Raw genomic sequence first — 20,744 nt, 5'->3', positions numbered from 1 at the left:
ATGGTTTCCCTAGGTCGGCCTGTGCGCTGCCTGCGCTGCCGTGGTTCGGGACACGTGCACCTGATGGGCACGCTGCCGGCGTCACGGTCACGTGGCCGCCGACTGCGCACGTCCCTACGCCGCAGTGACGGGACCAGCGGAGAGCGCGAGGATTCAACCACTGCTCCTCGCCCTCAGCCTAAAGCTCGCGATTTGACTAACGGCCTCAGAGATCGGGCGACAGGCGCTGCAAAGACAGCGTTCGCCGCTCGGAAGCCACGTTTCACGCCGTCAACAGTAACATGCCGCGTCTGTGCTAGTAGCTCACAATTCGCGCAACGACAACGCAGGTGCACTTTCGATGCGCAACTAGATAAAATGGTACAACATCTTGACTGAAGAAAAGTGCTCCGCGCGCTCTCCGCTCGGACACTAGCCGAAATCTCGAAAAGAGAAAAATTCTTTTTTCCTTTTCAATTCACCACTCGGAAATTAGCCTTGCCGACATGGCTGCTGGCATTAGCAGTTAGCGTTAATAATGGTTGAATTCAGATGAAACATGTTAGATAGCTTTAACCCCATTCTCGCAAATCCTCTTTGCAGTCTCGGTCAACGAGCTGGTATGCACGGTGGGTGCCTACGCGATCTACCCTGGCATGATCCCGACGGACGGCCTGTGCCATTACGTCTACTACAGCGACGTCATAATGGCTCGCGACACCCTGCACGCTGCCCTGGTCCCTGAAAGCTTGGCGACCTTCCAGAATGAGATGCCGCGCCGCAGTCGTACTTCCGGTGGGATCGGCTTCGATATCCGGTTGGTGATTCATCTGGCCAAACAAACCTCCTTTAATCGATGTGTTCCGGCCAAGCGTAGCAGTGCAGCTGTTGGAGGCTAGTAGCTCCAGCAAAATGTGTACCCCGTGAGAATCTCAATTTCGTGCAATGCAGATATAAATGAGCCGCTAAAGTATACGTCTGAATTGTGAATACGAGCAGATGCGTTGCGAAGCGCTCTCGACAGCCGAACTGCTAGGGACCACTGGATTGCCGCTCTTGTAGACTTTCTCTGCGATTCAACACAACCGAACAAATCGCGCGCTGCGTCGTCAAGCTCACCATTTCGCCATTCGCGAAGACCTGTTTCACCGGCGTAATTGTTACTCAGACGGCCGCGAGTGGTTGCCGGTAGTGTACCTCGAAGCCTTGGCTCCGAAAGTCGGCGCGTCATGCCGTGCTTAACCCTATAGCGCGCGTACTCGGGATATTTTCAAAACTTACCAACGTCTTCGACAGTGGTATACTACTGCCGAAGGATGTGCAACTAAGTTCAAAAAATCAGTTGCTGTTGTCCCGATCGGTAACGCCGTAGCAAATCTTCAGCCCCACCCCCCCCTACCCTCCGCGCAACCCCATGCCCATGAGCGAAAAAAAAGAAGAAAAGAGAAAGAGAGGCGCGCAATTGGCTGCGCCAGTAGTGACGTCATTGCTCTCCGTCACAGCCGAGCGCGTGCGCAGCAGTTTCTCTCCGGTTCCGAAATGGGTAGGCCACGCCTCACACGTACTCCTGAGGAGCAGGCAGTTTTCAATCAGCAGGGATGTCAGTTCGCGCCGATCAACTTTGACCACGGCAGTCCCGCTTCGCATAGGCAGCGAGCACGTTTACAAGATCAGTCCGTAGGACGCCCACTAGCTGCATCTAAGCATGTGTGCTTCTTAATGGTTAAATGGATGTCACGCGCTTAACTTTGGTATCATTGCGTAGAGTACATGCTGGTGATGGGCTGCCACATCACTGCACCATTACACCCACCACACCGGTTTACCGGCTATGGTGTTGCGCTGTTACGAGGTCGCGGGATCAAATCCCGACCCGGGCGGCCGCGTCTCGCTGGAGGCGAAATGCAAGAAACGCCACCGTCCCGTGCATAGGGGCACGTTAATTGTTCCCCTGCTTGGCAAAACTAATCAGGAGTCCCCACTGTGCGGCGTGCCTGATAATAGCATCGTGGTTATGACACCGTAAATCCCTCTGAACATAATCCAAAGGCCATACTCGATCTTAGATGCGTGGCTTGAGCAGATGGCCGCCGCTGTATCGCTACGCATGACGCAATGGGAGCTGAAGTTAGCCTCGTGAGTGACTTTCCGAGAGGCGCAGCTCGGCACTGCATTTGTACATTTCAGTCTCGAAGTGGTCTCGTTATGAGTAAGCTTACTGCGCCATAGTATAGGTGTAATTTATGGAGCTGAAAACCTCTGCCTGCGTATCAGGAGAAGGCCTACAAGTGTGGCACTTCACGTTCGCTCGTCTGCTATCGCTTTCTGTTCAGCATGGAAAAAAATAAAATTATGGGGTTTTACGCGCCGAAACCACCTTCTGATTATGAGGCACGCCGCAGTGGAGGACTCCGGAAATTTCCACCACCTGGGGTTCTTTAACGTGCACCTAAATCTAAGTACACGGGTGTTTTCGCATTTCGCCCCCATCGAAATGCGGCCGCCGTGGCCGGGATTCGATCCCGCGACTTCGTGCTCAGCAGCCCAACACCATAGTCACTGAGCAACCACGGCGGGTTCGTTCAGCATGGAGAATGGCGTAAAGAGACTCGAGCAGCAAGACAGAGAAGTATTTAGACACTCTGACCGTCTCCTCATGAAGTGCGATCACAGTAGACTGAAGCAAGCTGAGGAGACCCAACAATCTAGTAATGCGGCTGGCTTGAGAGGCGCGAGGCAGCCTCCGGCGTCACCAGTGATATGGGAGGGTCGTTTATTCAACGCAGCGCCCACATGGGGCCGGATTAACGTAAAAACTATTGCAATCAGTTTTTATTACAATTTCGCCATTGGCGTTCAGTGACAGGTCGGAATGACTCAGACAAGCACACGCGGATGGGGGCCCCGCCCATTTGGGCGTAGTCGTTGTCACCTACCACAGAGGGCCCTTGGCGAATTTCGAATAAAAACAGATTGCAGTAGCGTTACGTTATCCTGGCGCAACTTGCAAAACAAACGGGCCCAGTATGATTAGGAAGCGAGCACGATTGCAAAGTTTGACCGGAAGGCGTTCACCCACTAACTGAAACAACAATTAGGCACGTAAGGTTTCTACTGCTTGAATGAATGTAACTTGTGCATATGACTACGCCGTTCCTGTAGCCTAGCGCCCGTACACTCCCTGCAGCACGTACGAGTAGTTTCGTGTACCCTATTGCAGCCGCGTCCCTGATAGAACCTATACCCAATTTTTTTTTCTCTTGATGCCGTGGCCTCTACAGCATTTCGCTCGTCACTGTACATTAGTAGGCAGGCACTGCAAAATATCTTTTGTCATTTGTGACACAAGTGTGTGGCGTTACAATCTGATCGAAGTGCCACGTCTTAGTGTATTTCTTGCGCGCTGGACATCAGTGAACAAACGCCTTTGTATAGATTGTCGTGACAAGGGTACGAGCTTCGATCTCGTTCATTCATTCCCAGGTACTCAACCGCCGCTGGGGTCAGCGCAGCGATAGAGAAGAAGCTAAAAGAACTTGCGAACAAAAACATCAAGCACTATGGTGTGCTGAACCTGTTGCAGACAGCGGCGAAGATGAAGGGCATGTACAGCAAAGCAAAAGAACTTCTTAGAGTAAGTGCATCACTCCTCCTGGTCCACCTGTGAAATATCGCACTAATGCTCCTTGTCGGTGCCGTTTCTTCTGGAAGAGTTTAAGCAGACGTTATTCGCACGATACGAATCGCTTACTCGGCCTTCCAATATATAAAGGCCACTACCCGAACAAAATAAAGGGCACATGAAGAAGACAATGCTTACCAAGTACACCCGTGCATTATGGCCGTTTAAGAATGCTGCCTTGTGTAAGAATACCACGCGCAGTACTGCATCACGGTACCACGTGCCGTAATTACTCGAGTATTACGCGCCCTCGGTAGCAATGCGCATCCATTCTCACAAACAGAAGTAAGAACAATTTCAATGCTTTTAGCTGGACCATGCTTATCAGATATAAATGGGATGCTGTTGATCGTTCGTTCTGCTGAGCGATTCGTTTTCACTTGCACAAACTTAATTTATTGCGTAGGTCTGCAGTGAAATGGGCGTGGATGTCGTCGCTGTCAAACGCACTTTTATCACTTGAGCCCAGGACATATAATCTTCGTGGCCACCTGCGGAATCTGGTACCGAATTTCTTAGACGCCTTGCACACCAAGGCAGCCTCACAAACTCACGGAGCGGGTTCAAAGCTGCCAAAGCTCCCTTAGCTGCAGCTGTGTCTGGATTGGATTGGATTACAGAAATTTGAATCACATTGAGGATAACATGTTGCTGTTATAGCGTAGGTTTCGTACTCGAACACAGCGCACGTGTGATTTGTAGTTTGTAGACTTTTCTTGAAGAAGAGTGCGCCTTAGAATCGAGTAAATGTGGTACGTGACACGCGCATGCGCATCTTACGCGCCCCTAGCGTTAATATGCGATAGCGATAATATGCGAAGACCGGGGACTGAACACGCGTATCCACGTGACCACCACGTGTCCCAGTACGATATTCCTCGTGGTCGTTATATGTCCAGCTGGTGGCCGCGTAAGAGACCGCGCGGCTGCTCAAGACTCACGTGTTCGAGTTTTTTCAAAAACAAGGAAAACAAATCGGAGACACCAAGGGCAACAAGGCGAGGTAGAGTTGTGGGGTATAGCAAAACTGGATTATGGAAAAAGTGACCTCACGTATACTGGACACTGCGTGGCTATAGTAGAAACTACGTATAATTTCTACATAATTTTTGAGCGCTAAGTTTGGCGTGCTTTCTGGTTTTAGGTAGACACAATGCAAAGGGTTGCAAAGTGGAGCGGAAAAATATTGCCTGGGGCCAGATGGAGAGAAACAGAAATACGTCACGTCTTACGTCTTACGCCATCATCTTCACGCATGTCACAGCGCACCAGCCATCAACTCCAAGTTTCTCGTCCTCGAACACGAACTGTCACTTTTCAATCATCATTTTTTCCTCGAGCTGCCAAGGACTGGAACGACCTACCCATTAATGTCGCTGCCATCACATGTCATTCACAATTTCTAGAAACTGTTGAAACTTGTATTTCAATGTAACGCCTGCCTTTTTCTATGTTCACATGTTAACCACCCCTTATGTAATACCCCGAATGGGGTCTTTAAGGTAATAAAATGAAATGAAATGAAATGAAATATATATAGAGAGAGGCTGAAGCAGGAGTGGCGATAGCTCGTAGGACAGTTGTTTCTAGGTGGTTGAGTTGCGTGGTGCTCTAGCGGTTCAACTTTGGTTATTGGTAGTTTCCTCGGTCATCGTATCATAGACATCGATATCAACGCATCAGGCAACGACATGAGGTTCGTAATTACGTCCTGCACATGACGTCACCACAGCATAACCATTTTTTTGTGTCGTTTCTCGGTACGTGAAAAAGCTGGTGACTTTCTCGCGCGCATGGTAGCTCTTGAAGACGCATCTGCCCCACTTGGAGTTGCAATTACGCCTTAAACTGCCTTACAAAGCAAGACCTCACTCCTCGATCCCTTTCAGTGTCTCGTCGTAGGGCGAAATATTCTTAAATACTGCAAATACTACAACCTAGTGACTTTTTTTTCGCTGCAGGCACTTATTATCTGAGACTACATTTTATTACTAAATATTTAGGCTGTTTGATCTTTTATACAAATATGCATATGATAGCAAGACGCTACGTGTTACATTATGTACAGATACTTCCTGTTATATGCGTTGTGACCATACAAAACCTGTAAAAGATTTGTTCGCAAATGTTATAAGGGAAGACACTATCAGTAGCGACCGTACGCATGTTAGTAGGAGCAAGGGTGAACAAATTCGCTTCGTCGGTGCATTGATAAGGAAAAAAAATCAGCTTCACCCTGAAGGCTAATAATTGACATGACTAGCAATTCTTTAGGTAACAAAACGACCTAAAGTTCGTAATTTTATCGCCTACGTATATTGAAACGAACATTCGCATATTAATTAAATTAAGAAGCGTGGTTTCACGCACTTACTGGCAAGCACGAGCACAATTAACTTGACGACCACGATCACTCACTGTCACAGCGCTGGCTTGAAGTAGAGGCCGACAGCGGTGAGCGAACGCTTCGGGCTGCCTCTGGCTTCGGCTCGTCTCCAAAACTTGATATTACGTAGCCTCCAAGACAACGTGCGCAAAAACACAGCGTCCTTCAAGCCACCAGCCATCTCGGCTCGCCCTTAACTTTTGCACCCGCCGCAAACTACCTCCGAGATAACGCACGCAAGCCGCGTAATGTGCTGAGTCTGGAGCACTTCCGGTCTGGAGGAGGGGTGCCCAATCCTCACCTAGTGCGCGCATAATGACGAGACTTCCAGTATTGGACGAGTGTCCGCATAATTGACATTGCAGTAAAATAACACCGAGCGAGCCTCGCTGCGAACTCCCCCGGATGAATTACGCGACACCCCGCGTCACACCATGGCACGATACAGTCGATGATCAATGCTGACAGGTCCGAGGGCAAAAGCCTATCCGGACAACTGGGGCGCACTGGCTACGCGCGGCGCAAGCACCTTTTGTTGAATATGTTTTCTATAAATTCTCTGCATGCATTCGTTCTTGGCAGTATTTCTAAAAGGATGCAGGGTTTCTGTGAACATATATGTGTTAAAAGAAAGCGGCCGTGACTGTCATTCACTTGCCGCGGAGGCGTCCAATAAATCAGCATGGCAAGTGCTAACAGAGAAGGCACCGTGCTGCCGATTCCGGAAAGCCCTGCGCCATCGACTTTGCTGAGGCAAGGGCGTTTTGATGATTTAGTCGTACGTGCAGCAAGAGCAGACAGCTCTAATGCGTTGGGCAGCACAGGAAAGAAAGAAACGGTACGGCACCGACTCGATACGACAGGCCCAGCTTAGGGGGACTGCGACTTCGCCCCCTATGTTGTCGTACTGTGGTTCGTGCCGAAATGACGCAATGCCTGACCAAAGCCGCGGTCCTCCCTACTAGTCACACACTGCTTAAAGAAGCAGCAGGACGTACAATGTGGCGCAATTTACAATGTGGCACTGGCACAATGTGGACTGCGGGCACTTCAGGTATAGAGGGATGCTGAAGGTACAATAATCTAGCACAGCTCCGCAAGCAGAGTTGGTCACCCGAAAACTGTGGAGGCTCGTCCAGAGCCAGCAGCTTTTGTTTAAACTCAGTGCGCGCAACGGAGGCAAGCGAGCGACTTGAGCAATCTGCATCGAAGTTGGGTCTTGAGCATTACGTTATATCATTATCGCCCAGCATTCGAAAGAATACAAATAGCGAGGCGAACGAACAGCCAAGTCAAATAAACGGCGCACAGCCCAACGCTCACGTCAAAAGATGCAACGGATCTAATGAGCCGAAATCTATACAGCGAAGCTTTGTGTTAGTGCATAAAGAATCTAAACACTAGTACGCTCTCACGCACGCACGCACGCACGCACGCACGCACGCACGCACGCACGCACGCACGCACGCACGCACGCACGCACGCACGCACGCACGCACGCACGCACGAGGGCGGGCCTTTTGTTAAGCGGAGTCGCTGGTTACTAGCGAGGACGACGGACGCCTTCAACTCGTCGTGGTTCCAGAGGCCACATTGCGCACACTTAAGAAGCGCAATTCGAATCTACTCTACCCGCAGCGTTTGCTTTCTCATTACCGTGCATCCGTGAATGCACGGTTTTCCGGTTCTTTTATTTGCCCCCACACGACGGGCGCCTCGGGTGCGCGGAGGCTAGCGCCATCTGGTGGTGTTGCAAGGAACCCAGTGGCGTGCGCGCAGCGCGAATTCCGCTGTGATTGGTTGGCGTTTCCGTTCAGCAAGGGAACCACCAGGTGGCAGTCAGGGGGAGCAAACACTGGCGAGGTACGCAAAGAAAAACTTCGCTTTTTGAAAACGGATAGAAACGAGGGAGAAAACATCCATCGCGCATAATCACTTCAATATGCGATGCGTGTGCGCTGCTCGAAGGGGCATTAAATGCCTATTCCACGCAAGAACGAGTTCGTGGACTTGTTAGTCGAAGTTCAAGCCCACTTATGACGACAGAATAGTCGCATATATACGGAATGCGCTTTTGCAGCAAAGCAACCAAAGCAAGAAAGGGTGAGCAAGATATTTCGGTCTACTTGTTCCGAAAACCTAGGGTAACAGCCTTCGGGACCTGGTGTCTCTTGCGAGATGAAGCTGCCGAAAGAGTGAGGATGCAGAGCGTGGAGAGATCCTCCTAATCACAGTTCTTTTTTTTATTCCACCAAGAATCATGACTTTAAGTGCAGCCTGCTTTCTCCACGCCAATGCGTCCTGTGTCCAAATCCCCTTAGCTATTAGCGTCATCTAATTGTACGTGGTGTTCTTTGCCTTCTGTTATCTGCTTGGCCTGTTTGTAGTGAAGTGTCATGCTTGCAATATGACGTATAAGATTGGGGACCAAGGAAAAGTACATACTCTTCGTAGAGTATTCATGGCTCGGAAATAAAATTTTGTGAAGGTAAACTATAAACTGAAGACACAAGATAGTAGGAATGAAAGACATGAGAATAAAAAGCAGCAAAGAAGAATCATGATTACTTTTTTTCTTTTTTGCCTGTTATGGCTATCTAGTATTTTCAATGGCGCATGCGATGATCTTGTATTTTTATGCGTTCTAACTCGTTTCTTTGCAGAAACTGAAAGGGGTCCAAGGCAACGACGCGACGAGAAAAACGTTATTAGCTTTCGGAATATACAATTACCGAGAAAAGGACGCGTATACAATCCTGCAGGAATTTTTTACCGACGCTATCAAGTGAGCATAGAGCGATTGGGGATGCCATTTCTTTTCATCTCTCAATTTTAGAGCACCCACAAAGGTGCTGAAGTGTTCATTTCGTTCTAATTATTTTTCAATGTCGGTTTCTCTAGCGAAATTTCTAAAAAAATGTAACGCTACAGAACTACACCGCACAGCCCGTCTTGTATTTGCAGCATAAATAGCTTTCACGTGAACTCGCCTACTATCACACTCTGCGGGGCAACAACCACTGAATCTCCAGTGTTGAATTTTGTCTAAATGAAGCCGCAATAAAAAAAGTTCGCAGTTTCCCCTGAAAGGCAAATTGGGATAGCAAATTAGGTGACAGCTATACGAACTAAGGATAGCAATCTTATGGGCCCGGGAAGCTCGTAAACATTCGCTGACTAAATTAAAAAGCATGTTATAAGGAGCGCACGAGCAAACATTAACATATCTCACTCGATGTCCACGCGCACTCGCTGTATAAACTGTGTAGTGAGAAAGCGCGGCTGCAAGAAAATTGGGCTGCCTCTTCAACGCGAACTAATCGGCCATAACACAGCGCACACGAAGCCATCAATGCTGGTGCAAACTGTCCATAATGCAGATGCCTTTCAACATAGGAACCGCGTGGCTGCGCCATGAGGAGGCGTCGCCTACAGGACGCCCGCTCCCCCCCCCCCCCCCCACCGCCACCTCCCCCCGGTGAATCGCATGCGGCGGAAGACGGTGCCTTCCTTCCCAGCTTTTCTTCCTCACGCGCGCGAGATTGAGCTACTATCGTCGGCTCGCCCTTGAATTCTTTCAGTCGCACATACAGCTTACGGAGCCTGACGCGACGTCATCACCCTTGAACTTTATGCAGAACATCACGGCGACGGCGACGACGGCAGAAATTCGCCCGGAGTGTCCACGTAACTTCTATCGCAATAGAACATTCAACGGACGGCTAGAATGGGGTGACATCTAAGCAGTGAAGTGAAAGGGCAAATTGTCGTGCAACCGAATGTAGCGCGGAGCTACAATGAAACCCGTACGCGTTTTCCAGAACGAAAGCTTCGCAGTCGGGCAAAAATTGATCCTGGTCCGCCATCTAAACCTGGATACGACGCCTATCCGGGGATGGCTGTGCGAGGGCTCGACAAGTCGGAGCACAGTGTCACTGAATATGGCAAACACTTCAGCGTAATCTCACAAGGTGGAGGAATTCTCATGAAAGGTAATATTGTGATGCATGTGAATGTAGCAGGAAGCTACAAAGGACACCGATACGGGTTTTCGAAGAAAAAAAGCTCTCCTTTGAAGTTCCACGCTATACTCGGGTTAACGACTTTTTACCCTTTCGCAAGACTTCCTCGACCCTATGAGAGTGGAGTGCAGGAATGTCCGTGCAATGGGGGGAAGGACGCTCAACCTTAAACAACTTCAGTTGCCCGGTCCAAATTATTCCGGAGCCTTACACAACAGCGCCTCTCATAACCATCCAGTCGTTTCGGCATGTGAAACCCCAAAAATGGATTTCAATTTCTTAAATGAAAAGCACCATAATCTGATAACTTGCGGGACAGAGTTTAGGTGCGTTCGAGCAGGGCTCCGCAAAAGGACTTGTATGAGCCCGTTTAAATGACATCATTCAATCACTCGTAGGTGCCTATCTCGGTCCGCATTCCGGAGTGCCAGAACTTGACCTTGACATTGAAATTATGCCTTGCGTGAACCTTTTCATAAGAATCCTTGTGTGTGCGAATCATTCCACAATTTGTTCTTCGTAATACCTTTGCCTGTTGCTTTTGCTTCATTTATATTTCCTTTTGAGCTGTTCTTCACACTGAAACTGCATCACAAAGGCCAACATATTTCTGGATCTTAGAGGCACGCGCTGTGTTTCTTGTTGTTACTCTTACCTGGGCAACATGGCTGTGTTGCATTCCCTTCAGGAGGGTGCATCAGTCGTAAATACGTTTTCACAGAAGGTGAACGGGTGATCAAACAAGGAATGTTTCGTAGCTGAAACCAGCGTTTCGCGACGCGCACTCGTGCCCATCAAGGAACTTCTGCACGTTGCCAGCGTCGTCGCCTTTGCGAAGGCAACGACCTTTGTCAAAACACAAGCTCCAGCCAACGACATCCTGTCGTTTGACGAAGTTTGTTGGTTGTCTGTATGTGGATACGAACTGTCTCATTCATGAACAAAGTTCTTTCCTGCAAAGCTCATCGTTTAACATGACGTATGGTTCGTCAATTTGCTACAGCAACCACGTGGCGGACACAGTCATCATATACAGTTCGGTGGGGTGGATTGAGAGAGAAGGAGTGTGCTACAGCCACCCAACTTCCGTTTTCGACAAGAGTGATTTCAAGGGATCGGCTGTCAAGGAAGCCGACCGGGCACCTTACATCGTGAGTATCGCGCTTCCGTTACGAAAAACTTGATCATCTATAAAAAGAAAGCAAAGTAGAGGCGCGCAAAAAGTAGAAATTCAGAATACGAATCCAATAGTCTCTACATTCGTGCGCGATTCCAGGAGCAAATATTCGAGCTTGTCGAATATTCGTTTCTACCGAATAGTAGAATGGACCGGAATAGCTGCCGTCTGTAGGGAGGAACACAAATGCGGAAGCTCTCGCAAATGATTCTGATGCAGGAAAGCCACAGCTGCAGTGCGTAGGCAACGTTGGTGTAGCTAGCACCTGGACGAGGCTGCTTCTGCGTAGTATAGTTAACGGTCGTTAAATAAGCCTGCCTCGCCTTATGCGGGAAGAATTCTGAAGAATATTGGGAAGAATCGAGGATATGAGTTAATGAAGAATACCTTAGTACCTTACGATTCCCTGATGATACAGCTTTGCTTAGTAACTCAGGGGACCAATTGCAATGGATGCTCACTGACCTGGAGAGGCAAATCAGGAGGGTGGGTCTAAAAAGTAATCTGCAGAAAACTAAAGTAATGTTTAGTAGAGAACAGCACTTTACGACAGCTAGTAAGGCGCTGCAAGTGGTAAGGGAATACGTCTACTTAGGGCGGGTAGTGACCGCGGATCCGGATCATTATCTGAAATTATCTGAAGAATAAGAATAGGCTGGGGTGCGTTTGGCAGGCTTTCTCAGATTATGAACAGCAGGTTGCCGTTGTCCCTCAAGAGAAAAGTGTATAACAGCTGTGCCATATCAGTACTCATGTACGGGGCAGAAACCTGGAGGCTTACGAAAAGGGTTTTACTTAAATTGAGGACGACGCAACCAGCTATGCAAAGAAGAATGATGGGTGTAACATTAAGGGATAATAAAAGAGCAGATTGGGTGAGGGAACAAACGCGAGTTAATGACCTCTTAGTTCAAATCAAGAAAAAGAATTAGGTGTTGGCAGGGCGCGTGATGTGGAGGGAAGATAACCGATAGTCATTAAGGGTTACGGACTGGATTCCAAGAGAAGGGAAGCGTAGCATGGGGCGGCAGAAAGTTAGGTGGGCGGATGAGATTAACCCTTTAATGACGAGACATAAATACCGAAAAAAATTTTTATTCCTCTATCAAAAGACGGAAAACACATCAAGAATAAGTGTAATCAACAAAAATAACAAATTTTGCAGAATTTTTTTAGCTATAGAGGGCAAACCCCAGACAGCAAACTGGAAGTGGGCTTCACCCCAAGCCACCTAAGGCTTCATTTTCAATTTGTATCGACAACTCTGATGATATGTGAACCATAGGCGCACATTTGAGTTGCTTTACATCACATGTGTGACACCACTTCAGCTGCATATGTTGCATCGACCTGTCTCCTCTGACCTTGCTTGCACAAGGCAGTGACTCGCGTGCCAAGCTTCTACTTCTTCGTCCAGTGTTCCTGCTCTAAACCAACAAATGACGCTTGCTGCCTGTCATTCAGTCTTGGCCGAAGACATCTAGCTAGAAACTTCATACTCAATATTCAAACTCAGTAAGAAAAAATTCTTTTTTGGTACGTTGCCTGTAGGCAACACTCGTCAATAAAGGGTTAAGAAGTTTGCAGGGACAACATGGCTACAATTACTACATGACCGGGGTAGCTGGAGAAGTATGGGAGAGGCCTTTGCCTATAGGTGCGCGATGCCAGCGCCACCACGTAACGAGAACTTAGGCCCGTATCCTTAAACAACCCTCGATTGGAAACTCTACCTACACTCCGCCGAGTTGAGAACAGCTCCGCCCATCGACTGAAGAACACATTACGCCACTCAAGAATTGCCACGAGGTGTCAGTGAAGCACAGTGATGACTCCTGTCGAGAGGCAACGTTGGCATCCACTTTCTCGAGTCGAGTTGAAGTGTGGAGTGCCGGAACGTTCCAGTATTTGGGGTTTAACCTCTCTTCATTTTCAAGCTAGTAAACTGCTGAATTGTAGCATTCGCAGTTTACCGGCCCGAGGCAAATCTCAGAGGTATGGGAAACAGTATGTTTGAGGCAGTGTGTTTGCGCGAGGCCAATAGTATCCTATCGCGCAGTTCAACATGGTAGTCTTGTAAGTCTTCCCGGGACAATGACGGCACTACAAATGCACATGACAGTTGGTTTGCTGAAAATATTTCTTGACAGGGAAGTTTCCTGAGCCTCAGGGCGAAGATTATAGGAGGGCCACCTCTGAAGGCATTTCGTCCACACGATTTTGGTAAAAATGGCCGAACAGGAGCTCTGCTCGCAGACAGCATTTTAACTTCTGTTACAATGCTGTGGACGAGCCTAACTTCATCTGAGTGATCTGTGTGCCTTTTCAATTCATGGAGCAACGGAAGCTGAAGCCAATTTATCCTTATTTTTTTTGAAGTAAGACAAGTTGGAAACAAAAAAAATTCACTTTTTTTTGTCATTATTCGAGAAAATAGCATGACACGGAATAGGTTCACGATGTAGTTGGCGCGTTGTTGCTTGCTTAGTTGGCAGTGGTCGTCATGTTTGAGGGTCACTTCATTATTACTGAAGTAGTCGTAGCGGAATAAATGCTCTGAAAAATTCAGCAGACTAATTTGACTGATTATATTTCAACAATAGGCGTTACATGAGGCAGATTTACTATTTAGTGTGCAAGAAATATGCTCGAATTATAAGTTGCTCCAGTTCTCGTGATGTATTTAAGTATAATGTAGTCGACCTGTAAACACTGGCACTGACTGATTCAAACAAGTAATTCTCGTCTTGCCCGCTTTACTGACGGGAGTCCACAGCGAAGAGCAGTCGACTACAGTCTGGTAAAAAAAAGAAATACGAAATCTTACACTCATGCAATTGTATGAGATGCCGAGTCTGGTATTTTTTTTTATTGCCAAGCTTAGCACAGATAATGATCGGACAGTCGACCGTATAGGTATACGGACGAAGCTTGGACTGGACGTTTCTTCGACAACCTCAAGGTATTACCTAGATTAATTTTTTCGTTTTCGTATAGTTGGCCTCGACGTTCGTTTTAGAGCAACTTGCGTAGGGGATCACCATTTCTCAAAGCCGATTTTTTCGTTGTACCAGCAAAGTACCGATGCCAAAACTCCTTTGCATTGTGTGAACTTTGGTGTCGGCATGCCCTTCAAACTGGGCACCAGTGATAGCGGGGGTCGATGTCCACGACGTTTCTTCTAAGGAGTTTTTCCCACGTGATTCTTACGTGTTCTCGTACGACGTGCGGCGAGCTCCAAAGATGCATAGGGCTCTGAAGACACTGCTGGCCCAGCGACACGGAGCTTACCTTTCAATTCTGAACAATCAAGTTCCGTTCAGATTCGTCACTGATCAGCCGTCATAGCAACGCAGCATTCATGCGTTCTGAAACGGTTCTGTTTAACATGTGACCGACGTGTTCCTCAACCCACTGTAAGCGCTGGGGTCGGGCATGTCAAAAGGGGTAGCTGACCCATGCCGTCGTCCGACTCATCCACGCTAAGGACGTTGTTGAAGGGAGCAACATGTTCGCATCGAGAACGAGACGTACCGGGTCTATTTAGAGAACCTACATGGAGAGCGGAGAACGTTACATCTCATTAGCCTAGCATCACTTAAGTGAAGCACACCGAGCAGCTGAAAACAGCTGCTTAGAACGCCCTCTCTCCTCCCTAGATCCCTAGGCCATGGAAGCTGCAGTTCAACCTTGGTCTAATCGAAGCGTCCAAAGTTGTCGAAAGACTGTCGTTGAGGATGAGTGTTGACAGACTGACTCACGCATCTTTGTTTCACTGAACACACAGAAAGGAGGAGGGGTGGGGGGCTTCGTAGACAAAGGTTTTCACGCTTGACTTAATCTGGCGCGTCTTGTTTGCTGCGATGACCCCGCAGTTAGCTGGGGCGTTTGTGAAACCACCGCGGCGGTTACCTTGGTCCGTGAGGGAACGCTGTCAAACACCCTTTCCCAGGGGTTTTTCTTGCTCTGATTGGTCCGTTAAGGTGACAGTGAACCAGCTAACAATACTCTCGCCTTGCGGGCGCCGGTAGTGTGTCCGTGAGAAAGGCATTGTCAGCTTTACGAAGCGATTCGTCGTAGTGGGCTAGGGCTAGGAGAGACTTGAAGATCACTGCACCATCTGGCCGATCGTAACACCTCTCACTCCATGTACGAACATTCAATGCATTCCAGTGCTCGGCCGGGACAGCTAGTCTCCCAAGCAAAGGTGGGAAACCACCTTTGCTAGACCTTGCTGTAGCTCGTATTGCAATGCAGACGTAGCTGTCATAACGACAGTTTTATGAAATCGTTGTGCAAATGTGCAAATGCGTGAGCTAATGCATACATTCTGTTCTACGCCAGCAGATGCCTTGTATATATCCATCGCCTTCTTTGTGTCTTGTTTAGTAATTCTGATGTTTGCATTCTGCGCGCAGAGCAAGATTGCGCAGTTTATGCGCAGAACCGTTCAGTACACATCGGACACCAAGATGGGTCTTTCGTTCGAGCTCGGCACACTCGTCTACACTTTGAAGAACCCTTATTCGGGCGACATCGTCACGGACGAAATGGTCAACGCTGAGTGCACCGTACTCTTCGTCACCAGCCTGGACGTTGCGGTAAGTCTATCATATTTCTTCCCCGCCCGCGAGTTCATCTTCCCAACCTGCGAACTGCTAATTTGTACCGCTTCCCAAATGCTTAGGGGAAGAGATTTGCTCAATCTGCGCTGCGTTGCAGCTGAAGCAAACTTGTAGCTTCCTATAGGCTGTACAAACCGTATACCGGTGTAATCGAAATTGCCGTTTGCGTGAAGAGAAAAAGAAAGCTCGCAAGCTTACGTCGCCTTGCAGAAGGACAGTCCAATGTCCAGCGAAACAGGATTGCAGATTTGATTGGAGACTGGGGGGAGGTTGAACTTGAGTGACTGAAAGGCGCTTGGAGATCACTCAAGTACACTTTTGTCCCGCATGCAGTGGACACTAATATACTGCGGCTTATGCAGCCGTTGCTGATCATCAAATCTAGGGACAGCGGCGCTTTTTTTGCCTTTTCGCCCGGATTGACATGCGGCCGCCGCGGCCGTGATCGAGCCCGCGACCTCGAGCTTACAGTGCACGGCCATCGCCACGGCTACTGCGTCAGGTCGTTATTTCCAACTCAGAAGGCGGCATCAATGACGCTGGGATTAAGCTCACGGGCCACGCTGCGTGTCTGTTGCTAAGGCAGCCTCCAAATTTCATCGACGCCCCCTATGCGTTGACCCCAAGACGATTGAATCGGCGTGACATTTTGATGGAGCGAGTGGCCATGCGTTGTGATTTTCTGTACGCTCGAGGCAACCAGAGATAAACTGAACTTTGCCTGTTTAAGCCGCAGCTGCACGTTTGAAGCGGCGAAGTTCGGGCCAAATGTGATCGCTACTCGGCTGTTCTTTTTCAGCCTTGCAAGTTGGATTTGCAGCAGAGGCGAGTTGAGCTATTCCATGACGTCAACGTGGCACAAGTGAAAGGCGATAAGATGAAGGCCATGTTCTTCGAGAGTGAAGACACCCTCAGAAGAAAGGTAAGGCCGTGCACATCTAATGCATACGCCAAGGATATTTCTTTTTCTCTATGCTTGTGTGCGCGCGCCTTTGGGTTCTTCGGAGTGGCAGACGACGGGCGTCACGTGACGTGAGCCTAAACGCAGAAGGACGCGGAAGTTGAGTGACATGGCGGACTACGTGCGGTCACGAGTGACAAATGCCAAGGAGACCGCGTTTCGGCAGTGACATGTACAGGCGCGGCCACTTTTAAGAGGTAACACCGCGCGCGTGGCCGCACTCATCGGACCACCAAGTGGGCGCCGTGAGAAGTATTGAGGCGCAAGCACAATCAGCGCCAGAGGCGGAGTTAACTTGCCGTTGTCTGCTACGATTCCTCCTACTTCGCCACACGCGCTCTTGTACAAAAGGCTGTAGCCAAGGTGCTCGAAAGGAAGGAGACCTTCATCTAAGCTTCATCTGCCGTCGTGGTCTGGGATTCTTCGTATTTACCGTATAATAAATCTCAAGCCTAGATTTATAAGTACGGCTTGTTTGTCGTGTGATTTTTCACTTCCTTAGCCAGCTAGTTCTGAAATCGACTATCTCTGACAAAAGGGACCTTTTAGTAGTAAAAGCCGCAGTTAAAATTTTAGGTGTACAGCGTGGCTACGTGCTTTGACAGTTGATTTTGAATACTGCTTGTTGACGCGACATCTGTACAGGATTTGTGTACTCCAAAGCGAAGAGCGCAGATTGACAAAGAGAGAGAGAGAGAGAAACGTTATTTCGTTTTTTCAAGGATTTAGCGTCTCGAAGTCTCCGTCGTCTTCTTGGGCGCCGGCGACTTGGAGCCTCTTCCAGCAAGGGTGGGCCCCTATTCCAGGGCTCCCCTGAGACTAGCTATCTCACTAGCGTGCTGCACTAAGGCCCTTTGGGCCGTGAGCTCACAGCTGGTAAGCCGACTCTCCCATTGCTCCGCACTCGGGTTATTGTGTTGGTGGAATGATTGATTGTGTTTACATTTCCATGTGACATGATGGAATGTGGGTGTGGCCCCGCACCATGAGCAGGTGTCTCTGTAGTGTGTTGGGTACATATTGTTTAGGATGCATAAAGAGCGCAATCTAGGTTTCGCTGCTCGCGGCGAAGTGGGAGGAATCTTAGCGGACGACGCGCAGCTAACTGCCCCTCTGGCACTGATTGCGCTTGCGCCGCAATACTTCGTGCGGCGCCCGTCGTAGAGCGAATGGGCACGATTGTTTTGGTGTTGTTGTAAAGAGATCGTGCGTGCAGCGGGAAGTGCCTATAGCGTGCCAGAAAACATATTCAGTGAACTTTTCATGCCAGGCCCTTGGTTGTATACCTACTACCTTGGAAATACGTAGTCAGATGTTAAGGGGTTTCAAACTTGTTTTGTGACAGAATAACGTTGTAAACCCTGCTCACTGTGCAACACGTATCAAGCCGAGTCCCCCTGTGTCCGTAATAAATCCAACAAGTGCGACTCGCCACGGTGCGACCACGCTGTGGCCGCGCTTCCCGCTCCCCGTTGGCAGTTTTGTTCATATTGCGGTGTCCTGCGCTGCATCGTTAGGCACCGTATTACTTTCTACTCGAACGCGCGTGCCGAATTTGCTAAATAACAATATGTGCGTCGGACCTACGAAAACGCGCAAGCATTTACGTACAGACGCCATAATGTAAACGCCACGACGTACCGATGATCTGAAGGAACACCAAAGAAACGTTGTTGGCGTCGTCATGCAGAGATGACGCACCCTCTGATACAAAAGTGCGCATGAAGACTGTTGGGCAACAAGGAAGGTCACGCGAGCTAAGGAGAACAGAAAGGAAATGAAGTTAGCAGTTCCGATTGCTCAGGGACGTGCAGATTTGTGTTTTAACTAGTAGTTTTTTGGTTCCGAATGGCCCTCGCTACCGTTATCGGACATTGCGACAACTCCAGGGATCTACGCATGCATCGACTCAAACCCAAGTCATCGGCCCAATGAAGTCTTCTCACGAAATGTGTCAACGAAGAGAACGCTCAATACCGACTCTACTTACCAAGCTTAGTTCCATGCTATTGCAGCAGTGACTGAACTTCTGGTTTCTGTGGAACACTTTGTGTGAGGTCTTGAAATCACGCTACATTATGAAGCCGGAGCCGCAACTTCCATGGCCAGTTTAAAGACTATCAAAGAGACTATTATTACTTTCTTTCGTCGCCAGCGACGTCATGATGTGATGCCGAGGAAGCTTCTTTTGTAGCACCGCAGACAAATTTTCGATCGGCTGGACCTAAGCTATTAAGTTGTCTCGTGGAGTCATTAGTAAATGGTTACCGCTGTGCGAGAAGTGTGAAACCGTCATTGAGATGGGTTTTTCATTCAGCTTGATGGTTAAGTTTCATTATCATGAACACTACCTTTGCAGCCATTGCCAGCCTGCAGGTGACTGAGGCCTATTACGAAGATGCGGTGGACATGTTGTCCATAGCATCATGTGACACGTTTGGCATCGAGCAAGAACAATTGGTTGCGTTTGCTTGCTGCCTTTTCTTCGTCATTCGGTGTTCTTGCACTGAGGGCGACGTCAGTTATGGCGCCCTATGACGTCCTTTAATGTCGTGTAAGAGGAGTGAAAGGTCTTAAGGTAACCACGACATCATATGCATATATGCTGATATGCATAGCGCTGAAACATGTTCCGTCAGCTCTGGTGGTTTCGTGTCATCGAAGTCATTGTGACAGCAATGCCTCGAACGCTACAGAAGACGACTGATGCAAAAATTCAAGGACTGATCTTGTTTGTTAAATTGGAGGCAGCGAGAGAGGAAAAAAACTCGTTCCTTGGATGATTGCGTTTTTAAGCGCAGTGAATCATTCCGTGAGTTGGATCGAAATAAACAAGGTCGAGATGTGTCAGACAATGTGTCTGTCTATTGAAAATATGGCGAAGCACCACTCGTAGCAAATGTGTTGATTTCACAAAAGTGTGCAAAAGAGAAGTTGCTTGCCTCCATTGAGAATCGGAGCATAGTATGCGTCTATGGGACGCACTTACACGGTAGGCCTTTAGGGTACAACGGAAGCAACATTGCAGATGGCAACGAATCTGCTCTCTTGGTCAGTCGCACGGCGATGCTGCTTCTTCTGCAGCTGGCCGTATGTCATTAAGTTAATGTATTGACAAAACATCAACTTAAACTCGGACGTCCTGGCGCTTTTCCTGAGGTTGCGATGATTCCGTATTGAACTCACCGCTGAGATCCAGAAGGCATTGCTTAATGCATTTATAACAGAGAAAGATCGCGGTGCCTTCGGGTTTTTCGAGTATTTGGGCCGGCCTATTGGAACGCTTCGGACAAGTTGAAAACGTGGCGAATTGCTCATGTTCCGTTTGGCGCCACTTCAAGCGGGTGTTCGAAGTCGTCTGTTTTTAGACTCGCATAGCCAATCCTGTTATCAACACCAAGTGCAATTAGACGGTAACTTATTCACAGAAACTCCACTAGTCAGCACGTAGGCTAAATTCTCCTTTCCTGGACAACAGCTCCACATAGGTAAATTTTCTGTCTGATAATTTTCCCTCTGTTAGACAGAAATTGCTTCCCCTTCGCTGTGTCGCCTTTTATCCACGACACCGTGACTATGGAATCGGACCACAGCGTAGATTAGAACTCGGAGTGAGTGAGGGCGCTTGAGAGGTAACTAAGCAGCCTTCCTTTGATCGAGGCTTCTAGGAGCTCCAGCCGTGGTAGTGTCGTTGTCTTGTTAGGTGTGACTTGTGACTTGCTGATAAGCAACACGGGTCTCACTGAGCCGCTCAGTACGACGTAGAAAGCTGGAGGGCTTGCATCGCAAAATAAGTGCACCTGTAACACTCTGGGAAATTGGGTTCTGCTTTCAACACAACGCATAATGAAAACGCTCTTTAATAATGATAGTTGGCCAACCTATACATGCCATTCTACTTGTATATCTTGT

At 48.5% G+C, this 20,744-nt stretch overlaps 1 protein-coding gene across 5 annotated transcripts in view; it reads left to right on the top strand.

The window, feature by feature from the left end:
* The window catches only part of LOC139049999 (uncharacterized), a 52,464-nt gene that overhangs the window by 27,021 nt on the left and 4,699 nt on the right, over window positions 1-20,744 (top strand). For all 5 annotated transcript variants that reach the window (XM_070525991.1, XM_070525988.1, XM_070525989.1 and 2 more), the window contains 6 exons: window positions 583-796; window positions 3,463-3,613; window positions 8,711-8,832; window positions 11,073-11,220; window positions 15,665-15,847; window positions 16,671-16,793. In XM_070525991.1, the coding sequence (XP_070382092.1) occupies window positions 636-796; window positions 3,463-3,613; window positions 8,711-8,832; window positions 11,073-11,220; window positions 15,665-15,847; window positions 16,671-16,793 (888 nt within the window). In that variant the 5' untranslated portion in view covers window positions 583-635. The remainder of the gene's footprint in view (window positions 1-582; window positions 797-3,462; window positions 3,614-8,710; window positions 8,833-11,072; window positions 11,221-15,664; window positions 15,848-16,670; window positions 16,794-20,744) is intronic.

Source organism: Dermacentor albipictus, chromosome 9 (genome assembly GCF_038994185.2).
Source record: "Dermacentor albipictus isolate Rhodes 1998 colony chromosome 9, USDA_Dalb.pri_finalv2, whole genome shotgun sequence".
Lineage (NCBI taxonomy): Eukaryota > Metazoa > Arthropoda > Arachnida > Ixodida > Ixodidae > Dermacentor > Dermacentor albipictus.
Note: the sequence above shows the minus strand (reverse complement) of the source record. Positions and strands in the feature narration are given on the sequence as shown.